Source organism: Panthera leo, chromosome A2 (assembly GCF_018350215.1).
Source record: "Panthera leo isolate Ple1 chromosome A2, P.leo_Ple1_pat1.1, whole genome shotgun sequence".
Classification (NCBI taxonomy): Eukaryota; Metazoa; Chordata; class Mammalia; order Carnivora; family Felidae; genus Panthera; species Panthera leo.
The window spans coordinates 58,904,849-58,919,994 of record NC_056680.1 but is presented as its reverse complement, the minus strand read 5'-3'; the positions used below and the strand labels follow the sequence as shown (position 1 = coordinate 58,919,994).

The window sequence follows — 15,146 nt, the reverse complement described above, 5'->3', positions numbered from 1 at the left end:
GCTTTGGGGAACCAGCAAAGGTTATTCATTGTTGGCATATTTTCAATTACATAATTCATAAATACATTTTCATCAAAAAAATTCAAAAACCGATGAAGGTGTTTAAACAAGAAGGTGGTTTTTTTTTTTTTTTAATTTTTTTTTAACGTTTATTTTTGAGACAGAGAGAGACAGAGCATGAACGGGGGAGGGTCAGAGAGAGAGGGAGACACAGAATCTGAAACAGGTTCCAGGCTCTGAGCAGTCAGCACAGAGCAGTCAGCACAGAGCCCGACGCGGGGCTCGAACTCACAGACCACGAGATCATGACCTGAGCCGAAGTCAGACGCTTAACCGACTGAGCCACCCAGGCTCCCCAAGAAGGTGGTTTAAATAGTGGGATGGAGGCCGGGCCGCCTGGAGACAGCCACCTGCTCAGGTGGGTCTGAAAAGAGACAGACAAGCGCAGGCTGTGGGGGTGGAGGGACAGAAACCTGAAATTAACTGAGCAGACACCCATTATCAGTAAATGAGGAAGCATGCAAGAGGCAGCTACGGTTGTGAACGACAGGCTTCTATTCAACCAAATGTGCTGGGCATGTCACAATCTGAGAAATGAAACTACCCGACCCATATTTCTGTTATGTTTCATGTGACTGACGGAATTCAAATTGGACTGCGTGTGGGTTCGAAAGGGGCGGCTTTGAGTAGACCACCTCATACCTTTCCAGAGATAACGAAGGACTACAAAATAACCTCAGATCCCACCAAGAACACTGCACACTGGGCTATGAAAGCAGAGTTCAAAAGAAAACTAGGTGTTGAGGGTTATATGGTCTTTTATAACTCCAATTTAAAATTTTTGTGTTCATCAAAATGATCTCATTTTCCTTACGTGCCGATCTTACGATACGTACACATTACAAAATTATAAAATATGCTCCTTTTCGTGCTACTTTTATTAATGCTTTTATGAATAATATATTGGAGTCCTGGTTAAGGTTTCATTTTATTCTTACTTTTTAATCATTATATTTTTACTGAAGTACCATTGACACACAATGTCACATTAGTTTCAGGTGTACAACACAGCAATTCCACAAGTCCATGGGTTACACTGTGCTCACCACCAGTGTCGCTGCCATCGATCCCCATACAACACCATGCTATTCTATTCTATTCTCCAGGCTGTACCTTTTATCCCTGTGACTTACTTATTCAATTTTTCCCATCCCCCCCCCCACCCAAGGTTTCATTGTAAAAAAGAATTACGTTGCTAAAATTTTTAGTTTTAGTCTTTTAAACTTTGAACTACCTAGTCTAAACGTTTTCTTTTAAGATAGTAATAAAATCAAAAGGCAAATAATAACCTCAAATTAAGGGCTCTCTCGAAAGGCAATTCCTTCAATTCGGCAGGGCGTGTGGAATCAACGACACTGGGGAAGAAGCGAGTGCACTCGAGGCCGTGTGTGTGCATACATCAGCGACAGCCCTTAACATGCAACGTGGAGTTTTTAGATCAAGGCAAGTTCCAGCAACAGTAAAGAAAAGCAATGAACAAACAGTACCTTTATTCTATGATGTTCAACAAATTCTCCATAGGAATTGACATAGTCCACAGACTTTTCCCTCAAGGACAACCTGTGGCCCCAGTTTAGAGAGCTGATGTGGTTCTGAATTGCTTCTGTCATGGTCTCCCAGTTGTGTTTCACTGAAAATAAACAATCAGAGTGAAGGCATAAAATGGATTCTATTTTTATTTTTATTTATTTTTTCAATTTACATCCAAGTTAGTTAGCATATAGTGCACCAATGATTTCAGGAGTAGATTCCTTAATGCCCCTTCCCCATTTAGCCCATCCCCCCTCCCACAACCCCTCTAGCAACCCTCTGTCTGTTCTCCATATTTAAGAATCTCTTATGTTTTGTCCCCCTCCCTCCTGTTTTTATATTATTTTTGCTTCCCATCCCTTGTGCTCATCTGTTCTGTGTCTAAAAGCCCTCCTATGAGTGAACTCATATGATATTTGTCTTTCTCTGACTAATTTCACTTAGCATAATACCCTCCAGTTCCATCCACGTAGTCGCAAATGGCAAGATTTCATTCTTTTTGATTGCCGAATAATACTCCATTGTATATATATAAAGTGGATTTTATTTTATTTTATTTTTATTTATTTATTTATTTGTTTTGGATTTTATTTTTAATGCTCAATCATATACAACCACATGGAAGCCATACTGTGTACTGCTTTACGAATCAAGAAGTATGAGAATGCAAACTGGTGCGGTCACTCTGGAAAACAGTATGGAGGTTCCTCAAAAAATGAAAAATAGAACTACCCTACGACCCAGCAATTGCACTACTAGGTATTTATCCACGGGATACAGGTGTGCTGTTTCGAAGGGACACATGCAGCCCAGTGTTTATAGAAGCACTGTCAACAATGGCCAGAGTATGGAAAGAGCCCAAGTGTCCATCAACGGATGAATGGATAAAGAAGACGTGGTGTATATACATACAAAACAGATGAACATAAGGGAAGGGAAGCAAAAATAATATAAAAACAGGGAGGGGGACAAAACATAAGAGACTCTTAAATATGGAGAACAAACAGGGTTACTGGAGGGGGGATGGGCTAAATGGGTCAGGGGCATTAAGGAATCTACTCCTGAAATCATTGTTGCACTAGATGCTAACTTGGATGTAAATTAAAAACTAAATAAATTATTAAAAAAAAAAAAACAATCAAGAAGTAAACGCAAGGGATGCCTAGGTGGCTCAGTTGGTTAAGTGTCCGACTTCGGCTCAGGTCATGATCTCGCGGTTCGTGAGTTCGAGCCCCGCATCAGGCTCTGTGCTGACAGCTCAGAGCCTGGAGCCTGTTTCGGATTCTGTGTCTCCCCCTCTCTCTGCCCCCTCCCCTGCTCACACTCTCTCTGTCTGTCTCTCAATAATAAGTAAACATTAAAAAAAATTTATTAAAAAAAAAGAAAAGAAGGGAACGCAAGACTTCAATCTTTTTCAGGCCAGTTACGGTTTATACTTCTTTCTCTTTAATATTACAAAACATAAGCAAAACGTCTGAAAAGAAGAAAAACATCCATGGAGAGGAGAATGGGGAAACCAGTCCAAAACATCACAAGGCAGGAAGATTATCATTCAGGAGCACCCCACGGCCACTCTTGCACTCCAGGAGGCCTGGTGCACACGGCACCCCGGATGTGAAGAGAAGCGGGTCTCAGGTCAGCGAGCACCACACATCCTCCTGACCAGCCCTGCCTGGGCCCCTCCCTGTCAGTTCACCTGGAGGTGGTTTTATGAGAGCCAAGACCCTACGCTGCTTTATAATCGGTGTGGTTAGTGCTCACCGCTGCCCACCATGTGTATCACAACGTTTGCTCATTTCCTATTGGACATGGAGCAGGAGCTGCTGGAATCGGAATTTCTTGTCATCCTGGATCTTCTAGACGGGATTTATTTCCTGGTGTTCATCCACCTCGTCTGCTGATGCTAGTTCCCAAAGGAGAAACCGGTCTCCGTGCAGCACCATGCTTATAATACACAGAGGCCAGCCCGGGGCTCCCATCAAACTGGAAGAGATTCCCGAAGGCAAACCCAGTCCGCTGGGTTCATCCTCAGGTCCCGTCTGGTGACTCACCCTAGCCAACACTCTCAAGAAAGCCCTCAGTACTCATCAGGAATGTATCTAGCGAGTTCATGGCCTGGATATCATATCTTTCCCTCTAGGATGTCAATATGCAGCAAAGTCTCCTAAGATCTTGCAATCCAGAGGGTCACTGTGGTCGCTAAGTTACCCGACCCTCACACCCTGAGCCCAGAAGGTAATGACCCAGCAGTGATGAGCCTCTCCACAGTGGCACATGTCCTCATATCCTAAGATCCCTCCTCCCCTCTAAGCTGGAAAAGTTATGCTTGTAACCCTTCAAGAACCCCTTATCCCAAGGACCTTCTCAGTCCAGGATCCCCTGGGAAATCAGGCTGAGACATAAAAATTCTTGGACCTGCCACAAACCTATGGAGCCAAGACAAGCTCCCCCAGGAGATTCTGATGTGGCAAATCCAGGGACTGGCACTTTGGAACCACCTGCTCTACGGTTTCATCCACCTGTTTAGCTTTGTAATAGTATCACCATTTTAACTATTGATGGGAAAAATTACTCTCCACGCTTTTCAAAGGCTGCGCAGCTATCCTCACACATTCACTTTCAATACAAACTTTAGAATAATCTGTCAAGTTCCAAAAAAAAAAAAAAATTTGTTGAGACATTTATAATTTTGAGATAACGGCTTTACCATATTGAGACATCCCATCTAAAATTCTCAGTATATTTTTTGTTATGCTTTTATACTTTCCTTATCTATTTTGTCCATTCCTAGTAAATTTATCCCAACTTATTCTATCATCTTGTTGCAATTTTCATTAAATATTTAATTTCTTATTGTTGATGTGATGAATCTATTGATTTTTGCACATATACCTTATAAGCCAGAGTGAACTCTTCTTTTTCACATGTGGTAGATTTTTGTTTAAAAGGAAATACGATTACAAAATATTATGAACTCAAAGTCCTCTAAGATTACACTTGTAGCTCCTACCAGTCCCATGTTTCAAGTCTGAGAAATTCTGATATGGTATTCCGTTTTTTTTTAAGTTTAATTTAAATTCTAGTTAGTTAACCTACAGTGTAATATTAGTTTCATGTGTACAATTTAGTGATTCAACAGTTCCATACAACTCTTATTAGTTCTAACATTCTTTAGTTCGATCTCTCACATATTCTAGGTATCTCGTATACGATCGTGTATATAACTGCGGATATACATACATGACAGGTTTACACTCTCTTTTTCTTCCTCTTTCTCAAGTATGTACTTTTTCTTTCCTGTTCTTCCTTTTTGTGCACTGGCCAGAAGCCCCAGAACAATGCAGATATCAGTAGTGGAAGTGGGCTGCCCTAATTATTGACTTTAATGTAAATGCCTCAAGCTCTTCTCCACCAAATATTTATTTTAATTTTTTAATTTATTTGAGACAGAGAGAGAGAAACCCAAGCAGGCTCCGTGCTGCACTGTCAGTGCAGAGACTGAAGTGAGGCTCGATCCCATGAACTTTGAGATCATGACCTGAGCCAAAATCAAGAGTCGGATGCTTAACCAACTTAGCTACCCAGGTGCCCCTCCATCAAATATTTACATCTGACTTTTCTTCATCATGTAAAGCAAGTGTCCATTTCTTTGCTTAGTTTAATGACAGCCATTTATTTATTTATTTATTTATTTATTTATTTATTTATTTAGGGCCGTAACAGAGCTGGAATCCAGGTCATCATGTGGGTTTTAGCATCCCTACTATGGTTTCCTAATGACTCACTCTTGTGTCTCCAGAACGAACCATCAGAAGTCACAGTGTATCCCTTTAGTCACTGCTGGAGAGGATTTGCTAATGCTTTTTCTAGAAATTTGGTACCTCCGTGGCCTACAGCTTTCTATTTTTACACTATCTTTTTGTATCACTGTTATGTCAGTTAAAAAAAAAAAAAAAAAAAAAAGTGAACCCTTCTATTTTTTCCTAAGCTCAAGAATAGTTTGAATACAGAAAAAATGTTCCTTGAAGAGTTGAGGAAATTTACATGTGAATCTGCGGTCTCTTGGAGAATGAATTGTCCTCAGGCAATGTTTTCTCTGATAATTCAAGTCAATTCTGGTCATCTATATTTTCTTAGAATATACTCCCTTTCATCGAGATATTTAATATGCTTACCACTAATTTGTATATTGAATTTGTTTTCTCTCTTCTCTTCCTGTAGTTGTATTTCTTTTCTCACACCTAATGTTACATAGTTGTATGAATTCTCTCTCCTATTCCCCTGATTGGATTTGCCAAAGGTCTACCTACTCATTTGCATTTTCAAATATATTGTTGGTGTTTTTCATTGATTCTATTTTGGGGAGGGTGTTAACTCATTAATTCCTCTGTGTGTGTGTGTGTGTGTGTGTGTGTGTGTGTTGCCTTGTACAGTCTCCCTATCTGGTATTGCTTTGGTTTTCATTTCCCTGATATATCTTTTCCCACCTATTTACAAATTTCCCATCAATTTTAAATTGGAAAATTTAAATTTGCCATTTAAAATTTTTAAATTCCTATATTCTCAACAATTATCTCTTTTTGTTTTAGCTGTGTGTCCTGCAAAAGCACATGGATGAGTTCTGTCTATGCAACTTGAGACGCTGACTCATTTAGCTTTATTCTAATATGTAGAAGACTGCCCTTATGTCTGCCATCTTGCTTTCTGGGTTGTTTTTTGTTTGTTTTAAGTGAGTTTCATGCTGTTTCTTTGTACATTTTCCTGTTCCCTTTTTCTTGGAAGTTCTATATTCAATTTCTGATTTGGAAATTATGTATACATTTTAAATTTAGTTTAATCCATATTTCTCTGCCAACATCAAGAATGAAAGCATCTAGAACATTCTCCCAGACCAAGATTTCAGCATGTTTTCATTTCCTTTCTCTTACCCCTTAATCTATGACTTGTCTTGGCCATTCCATGGAGCCTATGCCTAAAAACTAAGCTCTAAATTCCATGTGATGGCTGGTTAGGTATTTCTTAGTGTAGCACCTTGAAATTAACTTAGAAACATTCTGTATGTGGAACTTTGAGGAATCTAATACAAGATTTTACTCACTCCAGGAAACTAGGAATATTAAGCCCTTAGATGAGTTCAGGGACATAATCTGGCCCTTTAGGGGGGTAAAGTGGCATAAACATCTGCCCCGCTGTCCCTTCCTGAAAGTGCAGAGTCCCAGCAATGCAGGGCAGTGTGCACGGACAGGGCTGACACACCAAGAAGTTCTCAGCTCGTGGGGAACCCTGCCTTGGCATGTCGCCTGCACACAGCCCTGCCCGGCTGTCCCCATCACAGGCCACCTGCACAGTTCCATCCTTCATGGCCTTTCTCCATCTCAGGGTGTTTGGTGTTTTCTCCCCACTTGGCCATGATTACCCAAGTAACTATCTAACTGCAAATCTAAAATGTACCTAATTCAAACCCTATTCCAACTCATTTGGCCTTTTCTGCAGCATTTCCCTCCACTTCGTTCTTGGCTGAGACTCCCCATGCCTGGAGTCTTCCCTTAAAAATCTAGGGTCTCCTGGCTTCCAATGACACACCTCTCCTAGTTTTCCTCGTCTTCCTCGCCCACTCCTTATCAGGATCCTGTCTCTGTCTTCTGTTCTTTTCCACCCAGAGGGTTTCCCTGGCCCCTCTCAGCAATTCCTAAGACTTGAACCGCCACCTACAGTGTGGGTGGCAAACCCAGGCCCTGACCAGACCTCGCTCAAGCACAAACTGTCCCCAGATAGCGAACTCCACCAGGATGTTCCACAGCAGCCCAAGGTGGACAATCCACACAAGATGCAGAATTCAGGGAGCAGGAAACTTGAAGGTGAAGACGACCCCGTGGCTAAACTATCAAATGCAGACACCTCATTTTATTTACAACCAGTTGGCCCTGGAACTGGACCGAAAGCTCTCCGTGGAGCTGAGCATCTGGGGAAATCTGTCCGTGGAGAGTCTGTCCAGCCACAACTCATTGTGCTGAACTCCAACTACACCTGGCCACTAACTCACATTTGCCCGTGTTTTCCAGCTCGGCCAATACACTACATTGTCACCCAGTCCCTCTTCCTGGATTCCTTCCTCTCCTTCACCCTCTACCCAACCTGTGACCTGGGGGGCCTGGCAGAATTACCTGCAAGGACATGCTCATGCACACATTTCTTCAGTCAAAATCTCTGGGGAGACAGACAAATCCTTGAAATTTTTTTTAATTCCCTATTTGTTATTCTAAAGCGACAAAATCACCGATGCACTCCTAGCCTGTCAATTCCAGGCCTTAAATCCTCGAGATCCACCTCATATTCTCCTCTGGGTTAGGCAACAGCATCCCACCTCACCTCCATGTCTTTGGACCTGCCCCCCACCCCCCACCTCCAGGCTGCTAAATTCCCTAGTGCCACCAGAGGGATCCAGAATCCAAACTGTGGTTCAGGTTCCTCTCCTACAGACACTCGATGGCTCTCTTACTACCTTTGGAGTCAATCCTCACTCCTTCAGATGGCACTGAAGAGCCTTCACAACTGCTTCCCTGTAACCTCATTTCTGCCAGCATCCCTCCCCCATTCTCCACGCCAGCCATTCATTTATCCGCCAAGTACTCCGTGTTTTCTCACAGCTCGGCAGTTCAGAGCAAGCTGCTCCCTACCTTCAACGACCCGCTTCTCTGTGGCCCTCAAGATGCAGCTCAAGGGTCACCTCCTCCACCTCGGACTCTTGAGGCCTTGAGGCTACCTTAAGTGCCCCTGAAGGTAATGCTCAAAACCTCACCATGAATTACAGTGCATGGAATCGCTTCTCTTCTCTTCTCTTCCAACAGACTGTGGTCTGCTTCAGGGCAAGGAGCCGTATTTTCTCATATCTGTATCCTCAGAGCCTACCCCGTAAGTATTTATCGCACGAATTTGGTTTCCATCTTTCATTAACCAAAGACATATATAACCACTGGTAAAGTAGAAAATGTTATCACAATAATGGATAAAATTCAAACAATGACCCTGGCTGTTCTATTCTCTTTATACCTAAAGGAAATCTGAAAATAGCAATTATTCTCTCTCATGTTCTGCAAAGGGTCTGAGATGGCTGTACCTGTCACAATCCCTCCCTACGCACCAAGGCCCCTGACAGCAGGGCCAGGCTTAAAGCAACCACCCCTGATGCCCCTGTGCCAAAGCGGGGTCCTAACAAGTGTTCATTAAATGAATTTCAGACTCAACTACAGTAATATAAATCACAAGCCTTTCTCTAAGAAACTCATTCTATCAGGGGACCTGGATGGCTCATCAGTTAGGCATCCGACTTCAGCTCGGGTCATGATCTCATGGTTCATGGGTTCGAGCCCCGCATTGGACTCTGTCCTGACAGCTCAGAGCCTGCTTCGGATTCTGTGTCTCGCTCTCTCTGCCCCTCCCCTGCTTATTCTCGCTCTCAAAAATAAACATTAAAAAAAGAAAAAAACGCATTCTGTCTTCTTTTCTCCCAATCCAAATTTTTATATACTATTACCCACCTTGTTGACCATACTCCCAGCCAAATTTCCTGGAGTCATTTAATGCCTGCCCCAAAAGGGCAGCTTGATGCATCAATTTCTTAGGAACACAGCCCACATTCACACAAGTGCCGCCAAGACCTAAGAAAGAAAAGAACAGTTTTAATGTTTCCTCTGTGTCTGTGTCGGCATGTGTGTGGTTTTATATATGTACGGAGCAGGTGTTGTTGAAACGTGGAAATGACACACTCAGATGGTTATAGGGCCAACCTCACACCCCACAAAAACATACACATGATTGGGGCGCCTGTGTGGCTCAGTTGGTTAAGTGTCTGATTTAGGCTCAGGTCATGATCTCAAGACTCATGAGTTCAAGCCCTGCATCGGGCTCTGTGTTGACAGCTCAGAGCCTGAAGCCCGCTTTGGATTCTGTGTCTCCCTCTCTCTCTACCCCTTCCCAGCTCACTCTCTGTCTCTGTCTCTGTCTCTCTCTCTCCTTCAAAAATAAATAAACATTAAAAAAAAAAAATGCACATGATTAACTCAAACTTTTTAACTGAGTCTATGAAGGAGACCAGGGATGAGCAAAAATACAAATGTACAGGGGCGCCTGGGTGGCTTAGTTGGTTAAGCATCTGACTTCGGCTCGGGTCATGATCTCATGGTCCATGAGTTCGAGCCCCGCATTGGGCTCTGTGCTGACAGCTCAGAGCCTAGATCTTGCTTCAGATTCTGTGTCTCCCTCTCACCCTGCTCGTACCCTGTTTCTCTTTCTCTCTCAAAAAATAAACATCAAAAAAATTTTTAAAAATACAAATATACATATGAATAGTCTTCTGGGGAGAGAATCTAAAATTTTCCTTTGAATCTGACCCCTAAATGGATCAGAGCTGTATTAGATTAATTAGATGGATACCAGACCGAGGGTTGGAACCCCAGCTTCCAGCCCTTATTCTCTGGAAGTCTGACTCCTTCTCTGAGCTAACATTAGGTCCACTGCAAGCTCCCCGGTGATACTACTCTGAATCTTGAACGGAACAAAACAGGCCATGCGGGAGTGCTTCAGTGCAGGGCATGAATCAGAAAATTCTGTCTTTGATCACAGTCTCTCTTCTGGTCATCAAGAGAAGTAGGACATTTCTGGACAGGAGAGAAAGAGGGAAGAGGGCAGGAGGAGACAGGGAGAAAAAAAAAGCCAGGTACACACACACATTTTTTAACATCCACATGTTACAAGGAAAATCAAGACAGATTAGCTTTACTGTATGAAATTCTAGGCTAAAATTTTTGAGTACATTTGAATTGTAAACACGATTTTCACATTTAAAAAATATTTTTTTTAATGTTTATTTTTGAGAGAGAGAGAAAGAGAGAGAGAGTGCGTGCAAGCGGGATAGGGGCAGAGAGAGAGGGAGACACAGAATCCGAAGCAGGCTCAAGGCTCTGAGGGGTCAGCACAGAGCCCAACATGGGACTCAAATCCACGAACCGTGAGATAATGACCTGAGCCGAAGTCGGATGCTTAACCGACTGAGCCACCCAGGCGCCCCATTCACATTTTGTCAGGGTTCTGGCAGGAAACGGATGACACCCTCAAGCTGGGAAACAGAGGAGAGTTTATAGAGAAATGATTACAGGGGTGTGGGCACGAAGAGTGAAGAGGGACAGAACAGCGGACCAGAGCCAACCCCACATGAAGGGGCAAGCACACTGAGCGCGTGGCACAGCCCACAGAGGGGCGGCCGTGAAAGGGGAGGTGGCCTTCCATACATCTGCAGCGACCACCAGGGAGGGACCAGCAGGGACGGAGTCAGGGAATGAAGACCTTCAACTTCCTCCTTCTGTTCTCCTCCCATGACCACTAACTGGCTGAGCCAGGGGACAAGGCTGCCAATTCGCCAGCCTTCTGGGGCACAGAGCAGGGTAGAGACACGGAGAATGGATCTGACACACGAACGGAAAATATCCAACACAGAATCTGTGTGTTCTATGAAGATGAACGTTCTCATCTTTAGCTGGAAGCCCAACGTGCACTTTACTAAGTGACCTGGACAATCACACACACACACACACACACACACACACACACACACACACACTAACCGGACTGACCGTCCTGCCGCTAGGAGAGCAGCTATGAAATTGACACAGAAACACAGACCAGTGTTAAGGCAAGCTTAGGTCAGCACCACATGGTATAAATACACGGTGACTGCAACTAAGTGAAAACGTTAGCACAGGTGTGCAAGAATTATTACAGCACGAGTGTTGGAATATTGGAACCATGGAATTCTTTCTTTTTGCAAAATGTTCCTTAGTGATTTTTGTGTTCCCTCTCCCAATCACCACATGTTAACTATGAGATCTTAGATGAGTTATTCAACCTGACCGAGAGTCACCTCCCTCACCTATGAAACAGGCCGGTTGTACCTCTTGAGACTGTTATGAGGATTAACTAGATTGAAGAAAGCCAAAGATGTATGGAAACAGCAGAAAACAAGTCACAACGACAAGGCAAGAGCGCTTACCCCAGGACGTGCCCTGAGGTGACGGGACCACAAAGTCTAGCACCATAACTTTCTTTCCCAAGATGGCAGCTTCCTACAAGAAAAAGGTACAGATAAAGGTCTCGTCATTTTCCTGACAATCCCCCAATTTTTCTCTCCCCGAAAGGAAAAGACTATGTAAGAACACAGCCTTTACTTTTTATTATCACAGTAAAAGCTTGGACTGTAATGTCAAAATTGGCTTTTCTAAAGCAGGGGAAGGGGGCCCCTGGGTGGCTCAGTCGGTTAAGCGTTCGACTTCGGCTCAGGTCATGATCTCGCAGTCCGTGGGTTCGAGCCCTGCGTCGGGCTCTGTGCTGACTGCTCAGAGCCTGGAGCCTGTTTCAGATTCTGTGTCTCCCTCTCCCTCTGACCCTCCCCCGTTCATGCTCTGTCTCTCTCTGTCTCAAAAATAAATAAATGTTAAAAAAAATAAATAAATAAAGTAGGGGAAGAAGTGCTTATGGCAATCGCCAGGAAAATTATCTCTGAGTTTCATTATTTTCATACCTGAGCACACGCAAGGCCACCAGAACCGCCCCCAATGACAATGAGGTCATAATCATATGTTGAGTCTTCCTGAAGGAGCTTCTGTAACAAACCACTCTGATGTGCCTACGGTGTAATCAAAGGAGAGAGTATGGCATGACCTTTTAAAAATCTGTTTCTTTGTACCCTATGTTTAATCAGCATGGATTGCTTTTCTAAAACTCTTAGAAACAGTCTCTAATTGGACTTTAAGATACAAAACAGATGAACATAAGGGAAGGGGAGCAAAAATATAAAAACAGGGAGGGGGACAAAACATGAGACTCTTAAATATGGAGAACAAACAGAGGGCTGCTGGAGGGGTTGTGGGAGGGGGAAGGGGGTAAATGGGTAAGGGGCTTAGGGAATCTACTCCTGAAATCATTGGTGCACTATATGTTAATTTGGATGTAAATTACATAATAAATTTTTAAAAAGCACAAGAAACAGTCTCTAATTTATCTAACTTTGAATTATAAATTTATCTAGATGGTATTCAAATAGGGTTCAACTAGATAGAATGTATGCCAAGTGCATACATTTTTTGTTCATTATCACCTGACATCTAGACATGTGTCAAATAACCCACAGGTCATGGCTTTTTGTGAGATGAGGTCATGTTCCTTGGTCTAACCATCAAAATATCATAACCCAGTACAGTAAAATATAAAATAGCCAAGCATCATTTTTCAAAATCCTCTATGTTCTGTTCACCTGTGGTAGGCTTTATTTTGAAACTCTTCTGCATCATCAGCAGGATATACACTTTACATTTTTACCTGGTTTCTCATGATTTGACCTAAATTTTGCAGCTTCTTAGTAACCTTCCTATACAACACAAAATTTTGCTTTTTCTTTCAACAGTGGTCACAAAGGCTGGCTCTTGCACAATGTCTCTTGCTTGCTTGGCCTGCCTTTTGAGCAAAGTAGCTTGGGCGAGGGGTGCCTGGGTGGCTCAGCCAGTTGAGCGACTGACTTCGGCTCAGGTCATGACCTCCCAGTTCATGGGTTCAAGCCCCGCGTCGGGCTCTGTCTGACAGCTCAGAGCCTGGAACCTGCTTCCGATTCTGTGTCTCCCTCCCTGTCTGCCCCTCCCCTGCTTGCACTCTTTCTCTCCCTCTTTCTCAAAATAAGTACACATTAAAAAAAAAAAAGTAGTAGCTTGGGTGAGGTTAGACGTTCAATGTGTGAGGTAACAACAGTTTTATGTGAAGATGGGAGCTCCATCCACAACGCTGGCTTTAGGCACACCAGGTGGCACCAGCTCATCCTGGGAAGCACAGTGGAAAAGCTACTTAACGATGGGACTCAGCACGGGCCACACGGCCCCCGAAGGATGGGTGTCCCTGGAGGGGGACATTTTGGCACTTTCTAAGAAGGACTCCTCTGGCCTCCTGACTTCAAGCTGCCCTTAGGAAACTGTGAATCCTAAGCATCAGCCATGCAAGGCAGCTCCTTTCATAAGAAATGGAATTGATGGGGCGCCTGGGTGGCTCAGTCGGTTAAGCCTCTGACTTTGGCTCAGGTCATGATCTCACAGTTTGTGAGTTCGAGCCCTGCGTCAGGCTCTGTGCTGACAGCTCAGAGCCTGGATCCTGCTTCAGATTCTGTGTCTCCTCTCCAAACCTTCCCTGTTCATGCTCTGTTGCGCTCTCTCTCTCTCTCTCTCAAAAATAAACAGAAAAAAAATTTTTTTTTTAAGTGTAATTGAGAACTCTACGTTCCAGATTCATCTTCTGACATCTTCTCCAGGTTACAAGTGGCAAGACCAGCACTCCCGTAGGTGTTTAGGGATCTCTAGATTAAGGTACATACCTCCATGGGAACTGGGTGATGGCTTCTGGGACTAATGAAGCAGGTTGTTAATAGATAACAATGCTGATCATAGATTAACATACAATACAGACAATCTATTTTCCCAAGAAAATGTAATTTTAAGTTACAATCTGAAATAGAAGTATTTAATCACTGACTACTACCACTTACATACATACATAAAAACTATAAGGGAACAGGATTTTAATAAAAGTAAGCAGTTATAGAATAAGGATCTAACTTAAAAAGAAACAGCAATCTGGGGGGCCAGGGTGGCTCAGTCGGTTAAGTGCCAGACTTCAGCTCAGGTCATTATCTCACAGTTTGTGGGTTCTAGCCCCGCATCAGGCTCTGTGCTGACAGCTTGGAGCCTGGAGCCTGCTTTGGATTCTGTGTCTCCCTCTCTCTTTGACCCTCTCCCACTCGCTCTCTCTCTCTCTCTAAAATAAACATTAAAACAAAAATGAAAAAAAAGAAACAGCAATCTCATCTATCACTACTTTCAAGATGATCTGAGAACTCTCTTACACGCTTTTCCATTTTACAACTTCCAAAAGACAAATGAATAGACTCCTAAAAGCCATTCTCACCCCTTTTGAATAAATGTGAAAACAAACTTTGAAGAAACAGCATTAAAAACATATAATACTATTATTACCTGGAAAGTTCGATCGCATCCACCCATATGCACTTTATTCACAAAAATATTGGGCACAGTTCTCTGATTAGTGATTTCTGACAGCACTTCTTGAACATTGGCCCCATCATCTGAAGAATAAAAACTTAAATATGTAAAAACATTGAAAGGGTTCCAAACTTTGGGGAGTTGAACAGAAGTGTTACAACACCAAACGCTCACATGCACACAGCCATAAAAGGTCAGTATTTACATATTTATATATTATATAACTTCACAAAATGATGACTCAAGAAGAGGAAACACCCATGTATTTTCAAAGGAAACAAAGAATAAAGGCAAATCTATAAATTCATTTAAAACAAATCCTTCTAAATTAGATTTTGATGCATTATTCAATGGCCATGCCAAGACAAATAGGTAAGAATCCTCTTTAAAGAGCAAATATCAAGATATAATCTGCCTCAACTGTAATAACTCAGAAAATACTTCCTATAATTGCATGTGAAAAAT

The 15,146-nt window shown here is 42.8% G+C and overlaps 1 protein-coding gene across 1 annotated transcript in view; it reads right to left on the bottom strand.

Annotated features, from left to right (window-relative positions):
- The window catches only part of TXNRD3 (thioredoxin reductase 3), a 79,290-nt gene that overhangs the window by 37,245 nt on the left and 26,899 nt on the right, over positions 1-15,146 (bottom strand). The window contains exons 4-8 of the mRNA XM_042912687.1: positions 14,655-14,764; positions 12,164-12,268; positions 11,636-11,708; positions 9,129-9,248; positions 1,548-1,690 (exon numbers count right to left, since the gene is read on the bottom strand). Of these exons, the coding sequence (XP_042768621.1) occupies positions 1,548-1,690; positions 9,129-9,248; positions 11,636-11,708; positions 12,164-12,268; positions 14,655-14,764 (551 nt within the window). The remainder of the gene's footprint in view (positions 1-1,547; positions 1,691-9,128; positions 9,249-11,635; positions 11,709-12,163; positions 12,269-14,654; positions 14,765-15,146) is intronic.